This window comes from Felis catus, chromosome C2 (genome assembly GCF_018350175.1).
Source record: "Felis catus isolate Fca126 chromosome C2, F.catus_Fca126_mat1.0, whole genome shotgun sequence".
In the NCBI taxonomy this organism is placed as follows: Eukaryota; Metazoa; Chordata; class Mammalia; order Carnivora; family Felidae; genus Felis; species Felis catus.
In genome coordinates, this window is record NC_058376.1 from 132,543,607 (window position 1) to 132,569,842 (window position 26,236).

At 47.6% G+C, this 26,236-nt stretch overlaps 2 protein-coding genes across 3 annotated transcripts in view; both read right to left on the reverse strand.

The window, feature by feature from the left end:
• COLQ (collagen like tail subunit of asymmetric acetylcholinesterase) overlaps window positions 1-22,317 on the reverse strand; it is a 60,194-nt gene extending 37,877 nt beyond the window's left edge. The window contains exon 1 of one of the 2 annotated variants that reach the window (XM_003992132.4): window positions 22,092-22,317. In XM_003992132.4, the coding sequence (XP_003992181.2) occupies window positions 22,092-22,197 (106 nt within the window). In that variant the 5' untranslated portion in view covers window positions 22,198-22,317. Of the gene's footprint in view, window positions 1-582; window positions 5,752-22,091 lie in introns of those variants that run through there. The other variant, XM_003992134.5, reaches the window with a different exon arrangement.
• HACL1 (2-hydroxyacyl-CoA lyase 1) overlaps window positions 1-26,236 on the reverse strand; it is an 88,829-nt gene that overhangs the window by 5,331 nt on the left and 57,262 nt on the right. The window lies entirely within an intron of this gene.

Below are 26,236 nucleotides of genomic sequence, written 5' to 3' on the forward strand. Positions count from 1 at the left end.
CTACAACTTTCCTCCAACCCCCACACACCCTGAAAACCAAATTCTGATCTTAAAAGTTGGGCGTATACGAACTTCTCTGGAAGACCATGGTAGGAATTTGCCATCTTGCAATTTGCCCCTGAATGGGCAAGGGGAGCAGGTGAGGACACAACCCACAAAGAAAATGACTTGGCAGTGACCACATGACCTAAGCCGGTCAGCCTGGAGAGTAATGGAGAACATCTTGGCCACCCAATACCAGGGCTGGCCCCGACCACAGTACATGACATTACTTCAAAGCCACGGGAGCAGCAGCTGCCAGCCTGCCACCTCAAAGTCAAGGTCACAAGAAGGGCACACATAAGTGCACACACCCGAGTGTGTATACCAAGGTCCCCACCAACTCCACCGCCAAACCCCTTTATGTTGCATCCAACACTGGTCGAGAAGTTTCAGATTAAGGACTGCTAAAAGCACCCAGAACAAGTCTGCCTTCCAAGCCTTTTTTCTAAAACAATGCACACATCATATATGCAGGCACACACACACACACACACACACACACACACACACACACACACGCACACACGCATGCAAACTCACCCGAGCAGCAAGCTGAGTAACAGAGCAGTCCTGAAATGGTGAGCAGGTGAGTGAAGCTGAGTGATGGAACCGTCATTGTGGGCAAGGCCCAAGGAGGGACTGGCCAGGGAACACAGGCTGGCGACAGGCTGAGATCTGTCACGCCTCTGAGCACTCCCAGCTGGGCATTTGGGGTGGGAGGCAGCCAATCCCTGCTTTGGTGTGGCTTCTGCCCCAGATGCCAGGGGTCCAGGGGCCAGTCCTGAGCTCCGGGGAGCAGGAACAGGTAGGCAGTGCTCTGGCCTCACCAGAGGCTACCCTGGGGGCGGCCTGGGGGAAGAAGAGGGCCCCTGTCCCAGGGAAGGAGGCGAGGCTGGGAGCCCGGGATCGGATCGCCCCTGCCAGCCAAGAGGAAATGGGAGTGTAATCCGTCTAAAAGGCTGCTTCTCGTTCAGCTCAGAAACTGCCCCTGTCAATACTGTTCTGGCGAGCCTCAAAGTCCACACCCACCATGACTGTCCTGGGGGAATAGGCCCTCCTTTACTTCAGGGAAGACCTTTGTCACCAGGCTCTTGGCTCTGACCATGTGTGTGCTGAGGTGCTGCCAACAAAGCTAAACTTAATTTTTTAAATTATAAAAATTTAAAAAAGGTATACATAGATATAGATATATCTAGATACAGATATTCCCAAGGGCCTGGTGGGGCAAACCTTTTTAGATGAAGCCTGCCTGTAAAATAATAAAGTGGCATATACCAGATACATGTGGAATCTATCTGATAACAAGCATGCACACACACACACACACACACACACACACACACACAATTCTAGATCATAAAAGACAAGGTTATTAGTACTTCTCAATAAGCACCATTGTTTTAACCAGCTTAGTAAAAATCATAAGTCATTGCAGGAGTCAGAAGACTTTTTCTGGAAAGGGCCAGACAGTAAATATTTTAGGCTCTGTGGGCTACATGGTGTCTCTCACAACATCACTCTACTGTTACACATGAAAGTAGCCACAGAGAATAAAGGAATGAACATGGTTGCATTCTAATAAAACTTTATTTACAAAAACAGGAAGCAGACTGGATTTGGCCCCCCAGGCTGTAGTTGACTGACCCCTGAGCTTCAAAAGCTTTTGAAGCCTTTATAGGCTTCAAAAGAAAGGATATTCTTTGGATTCATTCATTCACTTACTGTTTCATTCATTCAGAAACACAAACTGAATGCCAAATGTATGCAAGACCCAATGACTAGACACAGTTCCTGTCCTTGGCATATGTCGTTCAGTTTTATGGAAAGAATACAGGCACTGGAGTCAGGCAAACCCAGGCTGGAGTTACCCAGGCTGCCACTTACTAGCTTGAGGAAGTTATTCACTCTGAGTCTCAATTTTCTTATCTTTAAAATGGGTAAAGCAAAACCCACTTTGTTAGTTTGTTGTGAGGATTAGAGCAAAGGATTTCAGAGTTCCTGGAATAGAAGAGGGGCTCTTCTATTGACGTTTTCAGAGATAACTATTATACAAAGTACAAAAAGAGAAGTGGCTAACACAGGGCTAGGGGATGTCTAGAGGGATTTACAACAAGAAGTGATGGGTACCGGTTGGCAGAGGGATATAAGTGAGAAATCAGGGAAAGCTTCCTGGAAGAGGTGAGCTGAGCTTTGAAAGCAGAGAAGATCTTCTGGTACCAAGATGAAAGGAGTAAGGGAGGAAAGGGTTAGGCTCTGTTCCTTCTCTGGAACATTTCCCTCTGTTCTCAAAACACAGAGCCTAAGACATCAGAAAGAGCACAGAGGGCGTGGGGTGCTTGGTCCTAAATCCCAGACAGTTGCAGAAATGTCATTGGCATATTGTCCCAAATGCCCCTGCACTGGGTCACATTCCTACAGCTCATTTTTCAAATCCCGTTCAAAAACTCTTAGAGATGGAAGTTTTGCCACTTTTTAGCACCACAAGCATTTCCTTTTTACCATTCAGCATCAAACTGTTCCTGAAAAGGTTTACACAGGTCAACTACTCAGCTGCACTTTGACTGTTGTAAAAATAAAGGAGACTGACCTAGCTGGTCGCTGAGGTCCTGCCCCACCCTGCTGGTGTTCGAATCTCTATTTTGAACGTAGTGACTCAGGCCCATGAACATCTCTTTCTGTCTCTGTTCCATGTTGCTCTCCTTCTGCAACTCTCTTCTCTGCCCATTTCATTCTGTCTCTACGTCTCCCTATCTCCGACTTTGTCTCAGTCTCTCCAAGCACTCTGGGCTGAATGCCTAGATGTGTGCCCAACCGACTACTGTTAACTGCCCTGCAGCCAAGCATGGCAGCCTGGGATTAGGACTGGGCTGGTCTCCAGCCCTGGTGCAGCCAGTAACTTGTTGTGTGACCTTGGCAATTCACGTCCCCCGCTGGGCCTTGGTTTTCCCAAATATAAAATGGGAGCATTGGACCAGCTGAGCTCCGAGCCCTTTCCAGCTCTGGCTTCTATCAGGGGTTATGATTTCTGAGACTTAAATGGTCCTTCATGAGGGCCCTGGAAATGGATGGAAGATCACTCTTTCCCCTTCTCCCCTGGTGAGCCATCCCCTGCCCTCGAGGCAGCTGGCCTGCTCAGCTCCCTCAGGTTCCTTGGCCCAGGCACCAGCTCACCACAGCAGAGTGGCCTGCAGAATCTAATTCATAATAAAAGTTTCCGGGGCCTTCCTGCAGCTGTCAGCAGGTGTCATATTCACAGTATTTTGTCTTAATTACAGCTCTGGTATTTATCAACCGGGCCAGAAGTCCACTTCTGGAATGCCGCCTCCCTGGGCACTTTTCCAGAAGCTCCTGTCCCCCTGCTGCCACATGCAGTCCTGTTCCCCAAGGATCTGGGCCAGAGTGGAGTCCTTTTTGCATCTTCCCCTTCTGTGGCTCCCACCCCTGCTGCACAGAGAGATCCTGAGGCCTGGATAACGGAGCATCCTCCTCAAGGACCCAGAGTTCCCAGTGTGAGGCAAAAACACCTGCATGTTTAAAGGCACAGCCCAGGGTTCCACCAGCCCCAGGGCACCTCAAGTCTGATGTCCCATCCCCAAACCTGCATGGGCAGAGCAGTAGACTGGAAGATATGGGATCTGCCTTCCCACCGGCAGAGACTCTCTGTTTGACCAAACTTTGTTCAGCTTCTCGACATGGCCTTGAACTTGGGCCTCTGTGTCTGCCCTTGTAGAGCTCAGTTTTAGCAAGAGTCCAGCAAAATCACTTTACAGTGACTCCCCACCCTTGATATCTAACTACCGTTGGTATCTGTCTGACCAAGTTCCTCATTCCCCCTACCCTTGACATCTTAGCACCCCGGCCCACCTTTGGCAAGAATTCCGTTGAATGGATTTAGCAAGAATCTCCCAACCCCTGATGTTTCCTCTTAGTAATTTTCCATCCACTGACCACCTCCCCCCAATAGCTCCTTGGCCATAAATCCCCACTTGTTCCTACTACATTCAGAATTGAGCCCATTCTTTCCCCTATGGAGACAGGTTTGCACCTAGGGCAATAGTCTTGAACAGAGTCTTCCTTCCCATGTCAACAAGAGAATAATTTCTTCTTAAACACCACCTCCAAGAGACGCCTACAACAGATTCTACTTCATTTACTGAACACTAACTATTGTCAAGTCCTTGCTACGCCACATGGATACAGAGGTGAAGAAGCCTGAAGTGTGGCCTCTGGAGGTCATCCTACCTGCTAGTGAACTGTTTGGTACAGCTTTCCTGGCATGCTATGTTAAGAAGGACTCTGAGGAAGGAGGGTCACCAGGTACTAGTACTGGCCTCCCTGAGATGAGAGGAAGGAGGGGCACCTGTGCTGCAAGCTTGCAGACCCTTGCTTAGCAAAATCCTCCTTACGAAACAAGGACAACACTGGGCTCGGCACCTCCTGCGCATCGTGGCGTTTAATCCTCACAGTAAGACTATCCTCATTTTACAGAGAAGGCATCACTTGGCCCAGGCCACACAGACGGCACAGAATTGGGGTCAGAGTTCAAAAGGGGTCTTGCACACGGCCTTGTGAGACGGCGCCCTCCTGCTGGCCAACTTACCCAGCCCTGGAGGGACGGCTCTCCACGCTGCCACCTCCCACTCTCCTGCTGTTCTCACCGCTCTCCTGGGAGGGCAGGGCGGCTTTCCCACTGACCTGGCCCTTCCCTCACCAACAGGCTCATTCCACTCTTCACTCCCAGCCACTGACTTTACGTCCAGGAGAGCTGGGGCTGTGCAGAGAAGGCTAGTACTCCCCCCAGAGGTGTGCTCCTCCTTCCAGAGGCACTTCCCCAGCCCCCTGCAGTGTGAACAGCTAGGGGCATGGGACTATTCTTGCCAATGGTTCTGCCTCGGTGCGGAGCACTCAGACCTGAGGGGATGGTGGAGCCATAGAAGGGGTCCACATCCCTGAATGCCAGCGTGGACAGGAACTGCCCCCAGCCAGGAACCCTGGACTGTTAGGTGAGCATAAATTTTGATCAGATGAAGCCATTAAAATGTCACTGCTTGTTTATTACAGCAGATAGTGTTACCCTACCCTGGTAATGAGGCGCCAACAATAGGAACTAGGCTGTGAGCATTCAGCATCCTTCTCTGATACTAATACACACAAGGTGTATCAATACATCTTGTATTAGTATTATCATCCTCATTGTTAGACAAGGCTCAGAGATTTAGGGATGCATCTATGGTCATACGCAGCCAGTAGGTAGTAGGCCAGGAATGAAGCCAGATGTCTGACACTGGAGACTTCCGGAGATTTGGTTACCAGCACAACGCGGTGACCTCTCTCCCCGACTACCAGCCAGACAGAAGGAGCGGGGAAGCGCAGAAAAAAATGGCAGGTGTCATCTCAGCCAGCTGGGGTTGGAGAAGCTTACTGACGGCCAGTTCCACGCTTTTCTAATCAAACCTTACAATCAGTCATCTTTGGGCCTCAGTCTCCTGGTTTGTAAACTCACATGAATAGACAATCCTAGTTGCTCCCTATCATGACCACAGAGAGGGTTCAATTAGTGTGTGAATGGGCTTCAGTCAAACATCAACCTTTTCTGTTGAATAGTTTAGTCTTCAAAGTGGGCAATGAGGGGCACCTGGGTGGCTCAGTCGGTTGTGTCTGACTCTTGATTTCGGCTCAGGTCATGATCTCATGATTTAGGAGATCCAGCCCCAAGTCAGGCTCTGTGCTAACAGCCAGGAGCCTGCTTGGGATTTTCTCTCTCTCTGCCCCTCCCCAACTTGTTTTCTCTCTCTCTCTCTCTCTCTCTCTCTCTCTCTCTCTCTCTCACTCTCACTCTCTCTCTCTCTCTCAAAATAAATAAACTTAACAAAAAAGTGTGGGCAATGAATCTACAACTCATTTTGAAATCCATCCAAAGAAAAAAACAAGATGGACAAAGGGATATGGGATAGAGTAAATATAGCAAAATGATAATGATTGCATAATCTCTTTGGTGGGTGTATCTGTTTGCCAAGGCTGCCATAACAAAGTACCAGGGTGGCTTAAACAACAGAAATTTATTTTTCACAGTTCTGGAAGCTAGAAGTCCAAGATTAAGGTGTTGGAAGGTTTGGTTCCTTTGGAAGCCTCTCTCCTTGGCTTGCAGATGGCCACCTTCTTCTAGCTGTGTCCTCACATAGCCTTTCCCCTGTTTGAGCATCCCTTGGTGTCTCTGTGTGTCCAAGTTTCTTCTTCTTATAAGGACACCATTCAGACTGGATTATGACCTTATGACCTCACTTAACCTCAATTACCTCTTTTAAAGGCCCTGTCACCAAGTACGGTCACATTCTGACGTGCTGGGGTTAAGGCTTCGACATATGAATTTGGGTGTGGGGTACACAACTCAGTCCATAACTGTAGGCATACTGGGGTCTCCTGGACAGTTTTACCCACTCATTTGAATGTTTGAACTTTTTCATAATGAGAAAGAATAAAATATAAAAAATTTAAATAGGAAACAGAGAACAAGTAGATACCTCCACAAGGATTAGGATTGGAAGTGTGTCAAAGTTAGGGCACCAGCGTTGCCTGGAGAAGCCTGCAGCCATTCATTATGAGAACTTGAGCAGGGAACTGAATCCCCCTGAAGGACATGTTCTCTTCTGCCCCCTCCCCTGCCAATAGGGATGTGTCGAGGAGGAAGGTCTGTCTTAGGCAGATGAAAGAAAATCCTCTCATATTTGCTATTTTATATTAAGTCATATATCAAAGGTGACTCCTTTGTGCATAGATTCAAGGAGACAACCCATCCTCCTTTCTTCCCACAAGGGAATTTTTTGACCTTATCTAAAGGAAGGCATCTGTTTTTTTTTTTTTTAGTTCAAGTTCTAATTTGACAAAATGGCATGTGGTAAACAGAAAGGAAGAAGGAGACAATGTTATTAGGAGCCAAGGGAACATCAAGACACCTCCCCAAGACTGGCTGCGCCTTGGCTCTGAATTTAATTACAGTGTCCAGCATAATGCAGCGAGCACTATTAAATCTTCTGCTACGGCTTGACAGGGAAGGCCAAGTTTGTAGAGTTATTCAGGAGATCTGGCAATAGGTCAGAGACAAAACCCCCCGGCTACATTGGCCCAAAGGGTTGGTTATTTCCAACACCCACTGACAATTGGGGCCGAGTGGAAAGACCCTGTGTTTCTAGCCACTGTGTCCACACCTTCATTTTTCCATGGTGACATTGTAGCTCTATTGACACTTGTGATTCAAAGCCACATAGCTCACTTAACCCTTCCCCTGGAGCACCCCCCCATCCTTGCCCCCAATGCCTCCAGTATTTGTTGTCCGAGAGTCCTTGGCAGGTGGGAGGAGGGAAGCATGGTAACTGGGAGTCCCCTGGCTCCCACCCAGCACAAGCATTTCTACCTACTGGTCTCACTGAATCACTCAGATCCCTGGATTCCAGAAAGTGGGGGACCTTAGGCTGACCCCTTTGGACTCAACTGAGCAATAGAGCTTCTCAATTAAACAAGTTGGAAAGATGAGCCCTAGACTTTCTGCAGCACTATAACTGTGTGACTCTACCATTCTGAGATCTCAACTCCCATTGCTTTAAACAGACTTTTAAAGACAGAAAAATCCTATCCCGTGTGCTCCAGATGAGAGGCTCTGTTTTGTGTGCATAGCTGGAATTTTAATGGTTTAGAATCGGTAATACATTCATGTGATTCAAAATTCCAAAAGTACAAATGAACATACATGAAAACTTTCCTACTTCCGTAGCAGTTCCAATTATTTATTATCACTCATTTAGTTTTCTGTGTATTCTTTCAGGAATATTTTATGCACATACAAGCAGATAAGTAAACAGAATAGATCCCCCCCCTCTTTCTCAAAGGGTTACCTGAATATACAACTATACATAGGCTACCCCATCTTGGTTTCTTCACAGCATTTCTAAGAGCTTATTCTCTAGAACTACAGAAAACGCATCTACATTCCTTTCTATGGCTGCAGAATATTCCTTCACTTGGAAGACATCTTACCTGAAGCAAAAAACAAAATCATTCTTTAAACTACCTTCACGTAGCCTGAAAAAAATCAACTATGAAAATACTCAGTAACAGGCACTGAACACTTACTATGTGCTAAGCACTAGCCTCCAACATCCTTAATGGTTATTAATATTTTCTCCCTATGACAGATAAGTAAACTGAAGCTCACAGCAGTGCCCAGGTAAGGGACAGAGTCATGACTTGAACCTAGATCAGCTGTCTCCTTGTCTTAGTTGCTCGGCTCTCCTACAAACTCCAATTACTTGCGCAGCCTGAGACACCCCGGGTGATCTGCTTCACTCCTCATTAGAGATTTCACTTGTGTTATTTTATTTAAATGTTTATTTATTTGAAAGAGAGCACGTGCATGTGAGCAGGAAAGGGGAAGAATGAGGGGAGACACGGAATCTCAAGCAGGCTCCTCACGGTCGGTGCAGAGCCAGACACAGGGCTCGATCTCAAGACTGGGAGATCATGACCTGAGCCGAAATCAGAGCCAGACACCTAACTGACTGAGCCACTCAGGCGCCCCTCATTTGTGTTATTTTCGTGTCACAAATAGACTATGGGTTCCTAGAGTTAGTCTTACGAATCTTCTTCAATATAATAGTCCAATACATAGTAGGAGGTGCCATAAATATTGGTCGTTATGTTGATGGGAAGCGTATCAAAAATTATATATCTCAGGGCACCTGAGTGGCTCAGTCGGTTAAGCATCTGACTTTGTCTCAGGGCATGATCTCGCGGCTCGTGGGTTCAAGCCCCATGTCGGGCTCTGTGCGGACAGCTCAGAGCCCAGAACCTGCTTCAGCTTCTGTGTCTCCCTGTCTCTCTGCCCCTCCCCTGCTTGCACTCTGTCTCTTTCTCAGTCGCTCTCAAAATAATAGTAAATTTTTAAAAAATTATATCTCAAGTAATTGTCACAATTAATTTAGAGATGGAGACAGATTTAAACATGCTAATAAGAGAATTTGAATCAATCCAAGTGGATTTTATTGCCCCATTTAGAAAAATAAAGTTGAACAAAATGCAAAGTGGTCGCAGACAGGTATTTGGTCAGAAAACTGAGCATCTTGTTCAAATCAGCCACCATTTGCTGGCATTCTATTTGAAAATTTCATACTTAATAATCTTCCTCTTACTGCCTGGGAGAGCCCACACCGGGCAGGCCTGGTGACTTGGCATCCACTGTCCATTTTGAAGGGGGGAAGATTGTCAAAGATTGTCACTCCACAGTCCCCTTCTCCTGACAGGGACGAATTGGATACAGGAAATGGCTTGTCTTACCAGCCACGCTCCACACAGGATTGCACAGTTTCCAGAGGGTAGACACTCTCAGGACTCCAGTGCCCTGCCAGGGTTCCCAGAAAGCTCACCTCCATCTGCGGAGGGAGGGCGGCCTGTGGTGGACTGTGCCCATCGGCAGGCCTTTCAGCTGAGAACTCAGTGTGCTAAGGCACTGCCCTTAGGTGTGAGCCCGTGCTCCCCACGTCTAGCAAGCCCAGTGTCGCCCCTCAAGGCACAACGGCACCCAAGTACATACTCGGCCAGCTTAGCGCTAGGAACTCCCATGCTTTCTCCTTGGATCCTCACAACGGTCCCTCAAATTACCTTCCATTGCAGCCCACTGTCCAGGTGAGTTAAACTGGCTCTGACATTCAAGGTCTCCTGGAGTGCAGACCTCCAATTCCAAAGCCCAGGCACCGAGCTGGCCCCTGCTCTGGCTTTAGATGGGAACTCGGAATTCTGAAACGGACCCTTCAGCATTATGAGCAAATCTCTCCAGGCTCAACAGGAGCAGAGGGGATCACAGCAGAAATGAGGCATCCCAGAAGGAGGCAAGCGGCCTGGAGTCCAGCCCTCTTAACACTATTTGGAATAACTGCTGCAGCCAGCAACTGAGCTTAACTATGTTCCAGGTGCAAGGCTCTGTACCTATGAGCTCATTCAGTCCTCACTGCCATCTAACGAGACAGGTACTCTTCTCATCCCCATTTTACAGAGGTGGAAACTGAGGTGTTGAGCTGTTAAACCGCAACCATTTGGCCAAGATCACTCAGCTAGTGAGTCATGAAGAGGTCACTCAAGGCCAGGGCTGTCTGAATATGAACACTATGCCCTTCAGGCGCATACCTGTGGATTCTCAGGGGCCAGGGCTCAGAAGAGAAACACGTGCCAAGACCCCTTTATCGCGTAGGTGCTAATTACATAAGTTAGCAAGCAACTCGTTAGCCACGAAGTCAGAGAAGTCCACGGCTTTCAAATCTGGTCCATCCCTTCATGTTACAGATGAGGAAACAGTCTCACAGAGAGCAAATAGGTTGGCCACTACTACACATGTGTCCTGGGAGTTAGTAGTAGGTCCAGAGAAATAACCCACGTTTCTTGAATTCTACCTCAGTGCCTTAGCCCTGTGCTACAATACCTCCCTAAGAACATCGCTCAACAGGCCAACGTGATTGACTAGATGTGCCTGTGCCTCCTTCCAGCTGGACCCAAACAAGAGAACCTTAGCAGCAATCACTATGGTGGCCAGCTCTAAGCCTGTCAGGAAGGTACACTCTTTCAGAGCCTGCCAGAGGAGAAGGCGCAGGCCAGAGCAGGGGGCCCAGGTAACCGAAGGAAATTAAAAAAAACCAAACCCATTTACCCCAGATACTTTGGGGAAAGCATTTCCAGGGCCCGAACTGTCCAGACAGCCATCTCAGGCTTCCACTCCTCGCTTTCCATGGGCAGGCATGGAGAGTGAAGGACAGTGCCACCCAGAACGACACCACTCCCTCGGGCCCTCTTGTTCCTTGGACAAGGAAGACATTCTTCTTTTCCGCGGTTAACTTTCCCTACCATGACCTTGCCAACACAGCTCTGCTAAAGATGGGCGGGGAGGGGAAAAGGGCTGTTGTTCTTGCTTAGAGCACCCCTCCCCACCCCCCATGCTGAACACGAATCTCAATGGTTCAGAGTTTGGTTTCCGAAGGACCATAGAGACTTTGGAAGGCTTCTGGGGCTACTCTGTGAGGTTCACCCAAGTATAGATGATCTCAGAAGTGAAACCAGTTCATCTGGGGCACAAAGGGGCAGCCCAGTTTCAACTTTCAATGATAATGACCCACCCCTTCCTATAGGAGACAAGTTCAAACACTTGAACAAACCCCCAGTCACAGTAAAGTAAGAAAGCCCCAGGAGGACAGGTAGGTCTCTGCGGTTAGGGTGGCCATCGTCACTCCATCCCCCACCCACCTGGAACCCTGAGAAGCCGCATGCTAGGCCTGAGACCCCTGGAAGGTCCCTCCTGGAGCACGTGCCCCCAGAGAGAACTACAAGCTGCAGCAGGAAAGCTCGTGGGGGCTTTCTCCAGACGTCTCAGAAACACACCAAGAAGGCCAGGTGAGCAGCAGGGCAGCGTGAGTGGGGAAAGGAGTGGGGAGGCCTGGGAGGGAAGGAGACTGCCCAACTCACATTCATGTTTCCTTCTTGGTGTTCCTCTCTTTTTTCAGCCCCCAGCTGGTTTACGGTGCAAAGCCCTCAGCAGCCAGGAGGCCTCTCCGTCAGCTGTTGCCAGCTCCCAACACACGCCTCACGCTTGTGCTTATGTTGGTTGCTGTGGAGACCTAAGTGTGGGCTTGAATGGAGCTAAATGCTCCTGGGCTGGGAGATGGAATCGGGCCAGGTGTATTTTTAAAGCGATCTGGGAAAGCCGGTCATCACGAGAAGAGCCTTTTTTCCCTGGTCAACGTGTTCCTGCTTTCGGGAGTCATTCACAAATGCTAAGTAATAGCTGAGCCCCTATTTTTGCCTTAGCTCACTGGATATTTTAAGCAAAAAGTTATGGTGTGGGTTTTATTTGCAACTTTTGCCTTTTATAACGCAAGCGCATCACAGGGGAAATCGTGCCCTTTGGCACGTGTACAGACACTGTGAGGTTCTGGAAATAACGACAGAAATAATGACACACTATACACCAGGCACTGTAGTTTAAGTACCATATGTTCCTAATTAGCCCACTTAATCTTCACAACCCCTCTGTGAGTTAAACCCTACTTGTGGCCCCATTTTATGGATGGGGAAACTGAGGCATCAAAAGGGCAATTTGCTTGCCCAACATCACAAAGCTAAAGAAAACACAAGATTTGAAACCTGGTAGCAAGGCACCAGAGACCCCTACCCCTAATCACTAGAATATTCTGCTTCTACAATGTTTTGAGAGTCAGAAAGTTCTGATTCGGAATTTTGGCCCTAGTACTGTGTGACCTCAGATAAGTGACTACCCCTTCCTGAATGTTAGTTTCCAGCTTGGTAAAATGGGGGTACTACTGGCTCATGAAAATGTTGTGAGATTAGAAGTTATATATGTAGGGATGCCTGGGTGGCTCAGTCGGTTAAGCGTCCGACTACGGCTCAGGTCATGATCTCACGGCTCGTGGCTTCGAGCCCCGTGTCGGGCTCTGTGCTGACAGCTCAGAGCCTGGAGCCTGCTTCGGATTCTGTGTCTCCCTCTCTGCTCCTCCCCCACTCATGCTCTGTCTCTCTCTCAAAAAAATAAACATTAAAAAAATAAAACAAAAAAGTTATATATGTAAAGAGGCTAGCAAAGAGAAAGCACTCAATGCAAGGTAGCTGAATTAGTATAGCTCTTTTAAAGTATCAATGGCAGACACAGCTGCTTCCCTGCCCATAGGCCACAGCACCCATCAGGCTCTGCGGGCTTCAAGCTCCTACCACAAACACTTGTAACTATGCCGGAGGGCTCCTCCAGTCAAGAAATATGCTAGGGGCAAGCATGTCCCCAGGGGTTGGTGGGTAACTATCCCAGTCTTCTGTCTCCCTGCCCTCCTGTTCTCCCAGAACTGCACCCCAGCAGCAATCTGCTTATGATCTCCCTCCGTGCTGCCTTCCCTTCCCTTCCCTGTCTCATGTCCCCACTGCCCTACTGGGATTACCTCCTACATAAACTACTGACACACAAATCCTTGTGTTGGGATCTGCAGTTAGAAGGAACCCGAACGAAGACCAGTATATATGCTGGTGCCTTTGATTCTGATGCCACTTAACCCTCGTGGGACGCTTTACCCAGTGGAAAGGTAGCTATGGTAGACTGAATAAAGCCTCCAAAGAGGTCCAGACTGGTCCCTAGAACCTGTAAATATTACTTTATGCGGCAAAAGGAACTTTGCAGATGTGATTCAACTAAGAAGTTTAGGATGGGGACCTTAAATGCAATCACACGTGTCCTTTTAAGAGAGAGGCAGAAAACTTGACAGAGAAGAAGGTGGCAATATGACCACTTAGGATGCTATGTTACTACTGGTTTTGAAGATGAAGAAAGGGGCCAGGAAACAAAGATGGCAACGAACATCGCTTAGAACTAGAAAAAGCACGGAAACATTTGCCAGAGAGTCTATGGAGGGAGCACAGCCTTGCCAACACTTTGATTTCCACCAAGTGAAACTAATTTGGCATCCAACTTCCAGAACTACAAGGGAACAAATGTGTGTTGTTTTAAGGCACTACATTTGGGGTGATTTGTTCCAGTGGCCAAAGGAGACTAATACAGTGGCTCCGAGGCAAACTTGAGCAGTGGCTCTCAAAGTGTGGTCCCTGGACCAGAGCATCAGCAGCACCTGGGATCTTATTAGAAATGCAAACTCTTGGGCCCCACCCCGGATCTACTGAAATTCCAGAGATGGGGCCCAGCTGGCTGTGTTTTTACAAGTCCTCCAGGTGATACGGACGCTGGTTACAGTTCGGTGGTTAACTCAAGTCAGCCATTAGGGCACCCAGTGAGCTTTAAACACTATCAATGCCTGGGCACATGCCCCGGAGAGTGATTTATTTGGTTCGTTCAGTCTGGCCACTGGGCTTCTATAAAACATCCCAAGTGATTCTTATGTCTAGCCCGGGCTGAGAACCAGCACTACAGTTTGAGAATCGCTGATCTGCAACATTCACTTTCAAACTGAACTCTGCAGAGCTTGGGAATTCAGGAAAAATGCCCCGAGACTTCTCAAGGCGGAGGAGGAGGCAGGGACATCTGGGTGGCTCAGTCGGTTGGCGTCCGACTTCGGCTCAGGTCATGATCTCACTACTTGTGAGTTCGAGCCCAGCGTCGGGCTCTGTGCTGCCAGCTCAGAGCCTGGAGCCTGCTTCAGATTCTATCTCCATCTCTCTGCCCCTCCCCTGCTTGTGTTCTGTCTCTGTCTCTCTCACAAATATGAAAAATAAAACTTAAAGGCAGAGGAGGAGGCAGGGACATCTGGGTGGCTCAGTCGGTTAAGCATCTGACTTCGGCTCAGGTCGTGATCTCGGTGTTCATAAGTTCGAGCCCTGTGTCAGGCTCTGTGTTGACAGCTCAGAGCCTGGAGCCTGCCTTGGGTTCTGTGTCTCCCTCTCTGCCCCACTCCTGCTCACACTCTGTCTCTCTCAAAAATAAACATTAAAAAACGTTTTTTTTTTTAAATACAAAAATAAAGGAGGAGGAGGAGGAGGCAGAGTCCAAGCCAGCATGACTGCTGGACCCAGAGGTCAAAAAGTCACGTGCCCAGATGGGGCTAGCTAGGTAAATGCAAGAAGTGGACCAGGCTTAAGACAAGAGGGTGCAGTGGGGGTCTGAGGAGCTGGCACTGAGCAGCCACCAGCCACTGCATTCCAAACAGTCCTTGTCATATCAGAATATGTCTTGTGGGTCCGCACTGCCAAGCTGTCCCATTTGTCAAGAATTTTGTTGTTGTTTTTAAGAGACATCAGAAGCACCTTTTTAAAATGTTAAATCACTCTATGTTAAACGTTAGCAATGAAGGCCATGAAATACTTCTCTATTTTAAAGGACTACAACGTGAAGTCTGAACATGCTACACAGGAAGACTGGATTCCACCCTTGGGCAGCTGGTGTGGGCCTCCATCCCTGCCGCAGGTGTCTTTCATTCACGTCTTGGGACCAGCGGGCCAGCCTGGCCAAGTGGGTTTCAGGGTGATGCCTGAACTCCATATGGGTGGAATGTGCTTGTCTGCTCACTGCTGCATCCAGTTCCAGGTACATGGCTGACACTTATTGTTTGTTGAGTGAATACTTACAGTAATTCTGGGAGACAGAATTTTATACCTATCTTACAGAGGAGGAATTTGAAGCTCACTGTAGTGAAGTGGCCTTCCCCCAACACACGCTAATAACCAACTAGCTCAGGATTCAAACTACTGTGCAGGGCAAATGCAAACAGAGCTGTGAAAATGCTTTGCAAAATGAGAGGTTTGGGGATAACTGGTACCAATTATAAGAGCAGTACGAGTCAGTACTCACAATGTGAACCACATTTCAAGATGATGGGACGCCAGCTTATTTGGTCCCACAGGAGCCAGAGGGGCTTTCTATTCATTCTGGGGCTGTGCTGCTGTTGTGTGGCTGTGGCAGTGGCGGTTGTGGATCTGGGGGAAGCAGGCGTGAGCGAGGTGGATGGTGATGTGGGGGCATGCCTCTGGATATCGGAAGGGAAAGCCTCCCATCTCATACCCAGCTCTCTGTACCTGAGCTGCAGCTGAGTCCACTGCTTTATTCAGAGGCTTGGGGTGAGGTGAAGGGGGAGGTTGGGACCCATGGGGAGCCCTCTAATTTAAGAACCCTCTCTGATTGCATTATCCAGAGGAAATATGAAAAGCTAAATCAGAGGAGATGGTTAGGAAGTGCATTATGGAACATTAAACAATAGCTGATCACCATCAGACACAAATAAATGGCCCATAATCTACTGCCAAGAACATGAATGGTTCCCAAGTGGTGACCTGGCTGGCTTCCAGGCAGGGCAGGGCAGAGCTGGACAGCAGGTCTTTTAGGCCACAAAAACCCTGCTTGGGGTCACACCCCAGTAGCCAACAGAAGATTCTGGTGCCCAGACAGTATTCACTTTTTTCCACATGATCGCATTCTACGGGACTGAATTGGGGTCTTCTCACCATCTGGTGTGGGAGTCCCACCTACCTGGGAAATCCTGTATTGGGAGAGGCATAGGATAGGTGGGCTCACAGTACCTGAAGAGAATGTCCGTGAAGTAGTATTCCCCTCATTCCAGAAGGTTTCATCCCTCAAAATACCCTGGTTGAGGCTCATCTTACTAGATCATCCTTTAGTTTAAATCCCCATGAAAATGCAAATACCTTTTTATCAACAATAGCCAAACTATGGAGAGAGCCCAAGTGTCCATCGACTGATGGATGGATAAAGAAGATGTGGTATATACGCAATGGAATAGTACTCAGCCATCAAAAAGAATGAAATCTTGTCATTTGCAAGAATGTGGATGGAGCTAGAGTATATTGTGTAAGCAAAATAAATCAGAGAAAGACAAATATATAATTTCACTCATATGTGGAATTTTAAGAAGCAAAACAGATGAATATATGGAAGGGTGAAAAAAGAGAGAGGGAAACAAACCACAAGAGACTCTTAAAGATAGAGAACAAACCGAGGGTTGATGGAGGGAGGTTAGAGGGGCCGTGGGCTAGATGGGTGGTGTCTATTAAGGAGGGTACTTGTTAAATTTTTGTTTTGTTTTTTACATTTATTTATTTTTGAGAAACAGAGTGAGTGAGACAAAGCGTGAGCGGAGGAGGGGCAGAGAGAGAAGAAGACACAGAATCCGAAGCAGGCTCCAGGCTCCGAGTAAGCGGTCAGCACAGGGCCTGAGGCGGAGCTCGAACCCACGAACCATGAGATCATGACCTGAGCTGAAGTCGGACGCTCAACCGACTGAGCCACCCAGGTGCCCCAAGGAGGGTACTTGTTGTGATGAGCAGTGGGTATTACACGTAAGTGATGAATCACTGAATTCTACTCCTGAAACCAATACTGCGCTATATGTTAACTAAGTAGAATTTAAAAACATACAAACAAACAAACAAACAAAATGCAAATACCTTCAAAGGAGAGAGTAAGGTAGGTAGGCCCTACACACTTTACTATAAAATAATCTTTAATCTTTTGCTAAGACCTTTAGGCATTGATATGCTGAGGAGAAAGTAGGAGGGAATGGAGAATAAAGAATCTAGAGGAGAGTTTCTGGAGGGTAGGAGGGTAGTCTGCAGGGCTTTAAAAGCTACTATCACTATTTGTCCATGGACATCGATCTAAGTCAGTAAAATCCCTGGACTTAAAGTCAGAGGATGGGATTCCCGTCTCCAGCTCTCTTATTTTATACCATCTGTGTGATCTTGAGGAAGTCACTTAACCTCTCTGAACCTTCACCTCCTCGGCTGAAAACTGGGAGTCTCGCCACACCCATCCCAGAGGTGCTATGAGAATTACATAAATCGAAGTGCGTGCAAGGTCTGCCCTTCTATAAATATTGTCCTTGGGTCTGTGCCACCACATTCTAGAAATTGTACAACCACTGAGCTATATCTGTGAATGGATATTGGAGCTGAGTCAATCCACAGACCCATAGCGAGCCCAGCCAGGGCCTGCCAAACCCAGGCTAGATCAGCTGACCTTGGTTGGCCCACAAACACGTGAACTTCAGTGATAAATGACTGTTATGTAAGCCACTGAGTGTTAGGATGCTTTATTACTCAGCGATAGTTAACACAATATCCCAAAATTATGGCTCCTGACGCTTAAAATTTTAAGGCCATGTTCAAGAGAAATCATTCTAAAACATACCTGACACTTATCTGCCTTTTTAAGCAAAATTAAGTGCACACAATTCAGTCTTCACTGGGCCATTCATGCTCCTAATAGTGAGAAACAGTTAATGTGTCATAAGTCAATGGTGCCCTCAGGGGTTACCTACAGAACAGAGGCTCTAGAAATAATTCCGGTCTGCTATTCTTTTTGATCTCAGAACTATTCCCTGCTGATTGGCCATTTTTCTTGTAATCACTTCGGTCAGCTTTTTTTGTTGTTGTCATGGTGTCCATCATAAGCATGAACTCACCCTCCCCAACCTAATGTGCCACACCACCCTTCCAGAAGCCTACTATCTAAGCCTGCTCGAACGGTATCCAGAGCGACAATTAATAAACTTGGAGGAAGAGTCAGAACTAGTTTTCTGTGTATCAAATGCATGTGCTTTAACACTGGGCGTTCTGTCATCAATTCTGGCCTCTTTGAGGCTTTTTGCGCCCTTCTGTGGTTCTCCTCTGGGACCCGGCAGTGGAGTTTGCTAGGGAGTAAGCCTCTCTCTGGTCTAGATAGTTGGTGCTGTGTCTGGGTTGTGGGAATACAGTCCTTCCTGGAGACAGTGAAGGGCTGGCTCAGCTTTGAAGGAAAGTACTGCCCAACAGGCCTGTAAGAGCTCTTTCTCCATCACACCCTTGCTGGGCCATTTAGCACATGCTGCCTGTGATTCAACAGTGGATGTTCACAAATTCCCCCAGAGCAGAGGCAGCATCCGACTTGTCTCTGTGTCCTCTGTACCACTTAGCCCAGTGCCAGGCACATAGTAGGTGCTCACTAAGGTATGGTGGGTGGCCCTTGTGTCTACGAGCATAGGGCTTGTCTTCCTCAGAAGAGTAAGAATCTATAAGATTCTGAATATAGAATATTTTACACCAAATTATTGGAAAATATTTTCAAAGGATTAAAGTGATCCTGTGTCAAAGAACAGTTCTCATTTCAGGGCAGAAGTTTATTTCTGAACTGTGTTATGAAGAAGCCATGGTGACTAAATGTGGGAACAAGGCCAACAGACTCTACAGGTGAAAGCAGATATTTTTTGCTCTATTGAACTGTTACCTTAGTGATTCTCCCTAGGTGCACTCCCATTGTCTGTTTGTTTGTTTGTTTGTTTGTTTTTTAAGTAGGCTTCACGCCCAACATGGAGTATAACCCGGGGCTTGAACTTGCAACCCTGAGATCAAGAGTCTGATGCTCAACTCACTGAGCCACCCAGGTGGCCCCTTCCATTGTTTTACCAAATGTCTAAGGACCACATTCACAACCAGAAGATCTGGATTTAGAAATTCATCAGGCAGGGGTGCCTGGGTGGCTCAGTCAGTTGAGCGTCTGACTTCAGCTCAGGTCATGATTCAGATCTCTCACGGATTTGAGCACTGTGTCGGGCTCTGTGTTGACAGCTCCGAGCCTGGAGCCTGCTTCAGATTCTGTGCCCCTCTCTCTGCCCCTCCCCCACTCATTCTCTCTCTCAAAAATAAATAAGCATCAAAAAAAAAATTAGAAATTCATCAGGAAGTGCCAGTGGATGTATGAGCTAGCTGTTCCACGTTCCCACCCCTCCCTCTCACTCTGTGCCCCAGAAGCTAATTGCCATAGATTGTATCCAGAGGCTCCCCCTGCCCCCTAGCTTCGGGCTGGGTTTGGCCAATGGAAGGCACTGCCAAGAGGAGCTGGGGCACCTGGGTGGCTCAGGCAGTTAAGCATCTGACTGCGGTTCAGGTCATGATTTCACAGTTCATAGGTTTAAGCCCCGTGTCAGGCTCTGTGCTGACAGCGCAGAGCCTGGAGCCTGCTTCAGATTCTGTGTCTCCTTTTCTCTCTCTGCCCCTCCCCCCCCTCTCTCTCTCTCTCCTTCAAAAATAAATAAAATAAAATAACAACAAAAAAGAGGTAGCTAGATTGGAGTAGAGAGAGGTTGGGGTACTTCTTCTCTATTTTCTCCCTGCTTTGGGTCCTTCTGTGGTCATAGCTCCTGCTCAATGGCCCCTCCTCCAAGGTTCCAAATCCTCTTAGGATCAATTTCCCCATTTCTTCCTCTTGCCTTTCCTTTTTCTTTTCTTTTCTTTTCTTTTCTTTTCTTTTCTTTTCTTTTCTTTTCTTTTCTTTTCTTTTCTTTTCTATATTTATTGATTTTGGGGAGAGCGCAAGCAGGGGGGTGGGAAGGGGGCAGAGAGAAGGGGACAGATGATCCGAAGTGGGCTCTGCATTGACAGGCTGAGAGCAGACAGCCCTATGTGGGGCTTGAACTCACAAACCATGAGATCATGACCTGAGCCGAAGTTGGACACTCAACTGACTGAGCCACCCAGGTGCCCCTCTTCCTCTTGCCTTTTTAAGCAAAAGCGTGGTAAAGACTTCCCGAGTTACTAATTCCTCAACTTTCCCTGTTGGCTCCCTTAACCCCACTCACACTTCTGAAAGTGGTCCCTTCGTTCAAATCGTCATCTGAACCATCTGAAGTGCTTCTTTTTCCTGTTGTTACCTTGACTGCTACAATCTATAAAATGTCCTACCTAAAAGATGTCTACACTGCACCAGCAGTGTCTCTAGGGCAAGGAGTTAAAAAACAAAAATCAGAGGTTCTTTTCTCTCTAGTTTCCAGAACCTAGTAGCCATCTGAGTCTATCTAAATTAAATGATATAAAATGAAGGCAAGCCCCAATCTACAGATGAGAAAAATTATTATTCCTCCATTCACTCACTCATTCATCAAATATTTATTGTGCACCTACCATGTGCCAAGGCCTGCTCTGACCCTGGGGAACCAATGATAATATACAAGACAGTCCCTGCCCACATGATGCTTACAGTCGAATGCCGACTGTCTCCCAGAAGTCAGAGCCAGGGCTAGAACCAGAAGCCAGAGTTTCCTTAAGTCTGGAGCCTTCAGCAGATTCTCAAAGGACTCTATTACCTAAATAAGGTTAAGAACCCACTGGATCAGACCGAATGAACTATCCAGCTGCCCCCCCTTAAATAGAAGGATCATGACCCACCAGCTCCCAGAAGTGTGGCACTCCCAACTGGAATTTGTGGGGGCATATTGTCATACAGGCGTGGTGACACAACCACCCACCTTTCCTACCCTCCCTACTCTTCACCTCCCAACAAGTTCCCCTGTCCTCTCCTTCAGCTTCTCCCATTTTCATAATTTGCCCTGTGCCCTTCTCCGAGCCCTTCCCTCAGGGCCCACAGATGCGGGCAGGCCTGGCAGCACAACACATTGCTGAACTGATTTTATGAACTGAGAGGGGCTGGGGTCTGGATTCTGAGACATGTCCTCTCTGAGAGCCTGTGTTTTCAGCAAAGGCAGTGAGAATGAAATGTCTGCCTGCGCGAAAGTATTTGTGAGATTCAAGTTGGAGGGCATGACTGAAACCGCCTCTGCTGGGGGAGGGGGGGAAGCCAGGGGCGGCTGAGGTGAATTGAGGGGGGCTATAACGGGACAGGCAGCAAAACCGGGGGGTCTGCCTGGCTCCCTCAAGCCCTCCGGAAACATTTGAGTTTCCTCAGAAAGGTTTAAATAGGCCATGCCAGTAACACAATACTTCCCCTGCTCTGGGTCAGACAGGACGAGGGCAATCTGGTGCCTGCTGCCCTCAGAGAAGTTTGGCAGGTCAGCTTAAAAAGCCCTCTTCCCCAAATCACCCAGCCCTATCTCTGACAGACACAGTCCACTCTAGGCCAGGCCAGGGGCACTCTGGAACCCTCCACATCCCCTCAGAAATCTCCCGTCTCCCACGACCTCCAGCTGCCCTATTTGGGCAGAAGTCTCACCGCGGGAAGAAGGCACAACAGGAAAGCAGCCAGGGCTGGAAAAATGGGAGACCTAGGACTGAGGCTGCAAGGGTCCCTGCCCACGGGCGAATCACTGGATTCCCCTTTTCCCTGCTGGGACAGGAAGGGAAGAGCTCAGCGGAGGCGTATTTGCTCCACGACATCCCCCTTGAGTCAAGCCCCCTTCAGAAGGGGTTGGGGATGTGTTCACAGGAATGTCTGGGGCTCACTTCTCCCTCCCATGCTCTCCTCTGTGTCTCTTTTAAGCTCCCCACGATTCCCAAAGTGAAATCACGCAGCACGTGGGGAGAAGTGGGAGAGGCAGCAACCATTTTTAAAAGGGTCTCTGGCTTTGAGCAGCTGGGTGGGGGCCACTTGGAACAAGGACGGAGCGAGCTTCTGAGACAGCTCGGGTGACAGGAAGCTGCTGGGGTGGCTGTCTCCCTCCAGCCTCCTTCCACCGAGAGCAGAAGGGGGAAAATATCAGGACACGCTGCAAAATAATCTTCCACCGCCCCCCCCCACCCTGCCCCCAACGGATGGAAGAGAGGAAAGTGTGGTCATCATTTACCTGCTGAAATTGGGAGGACGCTGTTGACGAAAGTAGGCTGAGACACGATAAAGCGGAAGAAAAGCTGCAGATAGATTCCCAAAGTCACTGGATTCAGGACAACCATGCTGGCTGGGGTCTGGCAAGTGTCAAGTTCTCTAGGCAAGGCTGCTCGGGAAGCCTTGCTTATCTCTGCCTTTGTCTTCCTCACTGCTGTTTGCGCCTCTCTCTCCCCCCTCCCCCTCCCCCTCTCCCTCTCTCTCCTGTCTCCCTCTCCTTTCCCCATGCCTTTACCAAGAAAGAATGCCAACCATTTCCCATTAAACCTTCTCCGTACTACACAGGGTTATATTTATCTCCCGCACTGAATCAAATGCCCACATTAAAATACTATGTCAGAACTTCTGTTTTGGAGACTGAGGTGAGTGGCTACTGAAGAGGCGGTGAAAAGGCAGTTGAGTCTCAAACGTCCACTAGAAGCAGTCCTCAAAGGCAGTCAGATCCCCAGTTATGCCCCAGCAGCTGCCTGCTCGATACGGAGGTGTCCAACAGCACCACAGAATCACTGAATTTCCACAGACACGAATCCCTCTGCTGTCAGCCTGTGACACTTTTACCCGCTCGGTGACAAATGCAAAGTTGACCTTGGATTATTTTTCTTGAATCGTCCGATAAAACGGGGGAGGTGGATTTTCTCAAACAGCTTTCTCCAGGAGAAAGTGTTTGTTCTCCCTGCAGAAGCAGCACCCTTCTATCTCATCCACAGCAAAATAAGTGAAAAGACAGAAAGTGAATGATTATCAAATTACACTTGGAGAAAGAGCATCAATGACTTGATCTTTGGCTGGGCAAAACCCAAGTAAAAAGTGCTGCGTCCTTAAATGAATACCTCTTATGAGTTTATGAAGCCTGTTACAGAGATCCTTAGATTATTAAAATAATGATCTACAGAGTTGCCCAGTTGGCTTTAATGCACGTAATGTACTCCCGGGGCCTCGTGGGAGTTTGTTTGGGAGTGGTTTGGGAGTTCCTGGCCTCTGGGGTGGGCGTCCTTGGGGAAGAGCACCTTTCCTCATCTCTGGGGGAGGCAGAGCCTAAGGCAAGGCTCCCTGGCTTTCGCACCAGTCTCGTCCGCCTCCCAGCTCTGCTGTGACAGCAGCCAAGCGTTTGCCTTCTCTGAGCCTCAGTTTTCTCATCATAAAATGGAGGCGGTGTTCCCTTTAAAGGTATGCCGGAAAGGTTAAATGAGGTAACATGGGTGGATCACAGATGAGGTAAAATCTGTGTATGCAGACAGCAAAAATGAAACGCAGGGAGCTGTGGTGGACTGGGGGCGATGATGGCCACTGAAAATCCGTCCCGTCCCTGTGCGCGTGAGCCACTCTCCCCGGCAAGAGCTGGAGTCTGTTTCCTCCGCCATTCAACTGGGCTGGGCTTGTCATTGGCTTTGACTAGTACAGTGTGGCAGAAGTGACACTGTACCACTTCCAGGCTGAGGCCCTAACGGGCCCGGCAGCTCTGCCTTTGCTTTCTAGAAGCTGCCACATAGGAGAGTCTGAACCATCGGATAGCAGCAGCGAGGGGGAAGCAGCCAGCCCCTGTCTGGCCATCTCAGATGAGGCAACAGCCACGTGAGGAAAGCCAGACCACGTGGGTCACCAGATGACGATGGCAGTCACAGGTGAAGAACAGCCCAAATGAACCCAGCCCAGAATATGGATTCATGAGCATATAAAATGGCTGTTGTTTTAGAATGATTTATTGTACGGTCATAGGTAACTGATAAGGGGCTTATAAGGAAATCTTTTGAAAGCTTGAAGAATATACTTAGGTTATATTCAAAATTAACAGGACGGGGCGCCTGGGTGGCTCAGTCAAGTCAGGTAATTTCAGCTCATGTCATGATCTCATAGTTTGTGGGTTCAAGCCCCACGTCAGGCTCTGAGCTGGTGATGCAGAGCCTGCTTGGGATTCTCTCTGTCCCTTCCCAACTTGTGCACGTGCTCGCTCGCGCTCTCTCTCTCTCTCTCTCTCAAAATAAATAAACTTAAAATTTTTTAAATTTTATTTTTTATGTTTTATTTTATATTTGAGAGAGACAGAGAGAGACAGAGTGCGAGCAGGGACGGGGCAGAGAGAGGGAGACACAGAATCTGAAGCAGGCTCCAGGCTCTGAGCTGTCAGCACAGAGCCCAAAATGGGGCTCAAACTTATGAACCCTGAGATCATGACCTCAGCCGAAGTCGGACGCTTAACTGACTGAGCCACCCAGGTGACCTAAACTTAAAAATTTTTAACAGGACAGCTTCATGGTACCCCCATGTAGCTATTCCCAAACTATTTAACAGAAGGATCTGTGATTGTTGGCTAAACCCCACTAGGAAATTCTCAGGCTTGTTCTTGTTAACTTTTGAAACCTATAGTCCCAGCAGTGGTCTTTGGAGAACGTGCTACCTGGGAAGAAGGTAACTCTTGAGTAACCTGCTGCCAGTATCTGAACTTTCACCATCTAGCTCAGATCCCTCCTGTGAAGCAAGAGTGATTTCTTCCTTCTCTCAGCACACAGTTCTCACCACTGACTCTGCTGTTGGCACAAAGTGGGTCACTATGTCCTGCCTGCAACGCCTGCTATTGTTTTTGAGCTGCTTCTAAACCACCTTGCATTGCTATTTAACTTGTGTTAATGTCTCCAGAGATAGAGGACGGTCCCATAGCTCTGTGTACCCCGGGACAGTCCTTGCCACCTAATCCTCAACAATGTCAGTTAATTTGATCAAATCACACCACCACAAGATGAGAAGAAAAGAAAAGGACAGAAAAGGAAAGAAAGAAAATGGCATAGTTTTATGCTCCAGCCACACTAAGCAAACTGCATTTCCCAGCACCCCTTTATGCCTTTGCACAGACAGTAGCTGGCTGGCCCAGGCCTGGTACAAGAAAGGACTTTGGTAAGTATGGGGAGAAAGTGAGAGGGAATGTGGACAGCCAGCCACGCAGAGGCTGCATATACACATTCAGGCCACTGGGGGGCGAGTCACCTCTACCCTCTGGGGAGGCCCCAGCACAGAGGTATCTATAAGCCCCAACAGTTATGAAACAGCTCTTTGTAAATTTCCATTTCCCATGTACTGTGTATTTTATGAGTCTATTTCTTACAGGGTTACCCTAACTGACTGAGAAGTTATCTTTCTTCAAACTCTGCTGGAAGGGCTCTCAATCTTTCAGAATCTAATAACACAGGCTATTAGATTACCTAGAAGGAAATTATTTGAGATTTGTGAAAGGCTTATACCAACAAAGCCAATCAAAGCTAGAGCTTTCTCTCACAGGCCTCGTAGGTAGGAATGTATGGTATACAGATAGGCAATCTGATGGCACTCATCAACACATGACATACACATGTGTCGTTGGATTCAGAAATTCCACAGAAATACTCATTCAACTGCCCAGTGGTTGAGGTGCAAGGATGTTCGTTACAGACTCAGGTCTGAAACAGCCTAACTTTCAATGAATATGAGATTGGTTGAATAAATCATAGGACTTCTCTTCAGTGAAACATTATACAGTCATTACAAAGAAGAAAGTAGTCTCTGCAACAAATATTGCCGGAAAAATCAGCAATATTTGGGAAGAAATGGTAAGAAAAATCAGTCGTCCATATGCAGAACAAACAAAAATTATTCTTAACTCTTACTTTACCCCATACATAAAAATTATCTCAAAATGGATCATAGACTTAAGAGAGAAAATCATTAAACTTCTAGAAGAAAACACAAGAAAATCTTAGTGACCTTGGGCTAGGCAAAGATTTCTCTTCAAATTAAAATTTTTTTCTTAAATAAAAATGGCATAGATTTAAGATATACAGCATGTTTTGGTACACATATATTTTGTGAAATGATTACTGCAGTCAAGACAATGAACATATCTGTCAACCCATATAGTTACCTTTTTTCTAGTGAAACACTTAAAAACTACTCTCTTAGAAATTTCCACTGCACCAAAACAGTATTGGTAACCGTAACCCCCATGCTATATGTTATTATTCATCCTATATAACTGAAACTTTGTACCCTCTGACCAATGTCTCTCCATTTCCCCCATCTTCCCCAGCCCCTGGTAATCACCATTTGACCCTTGGTTTCTATGAAAAAAAGTGTTTTAAA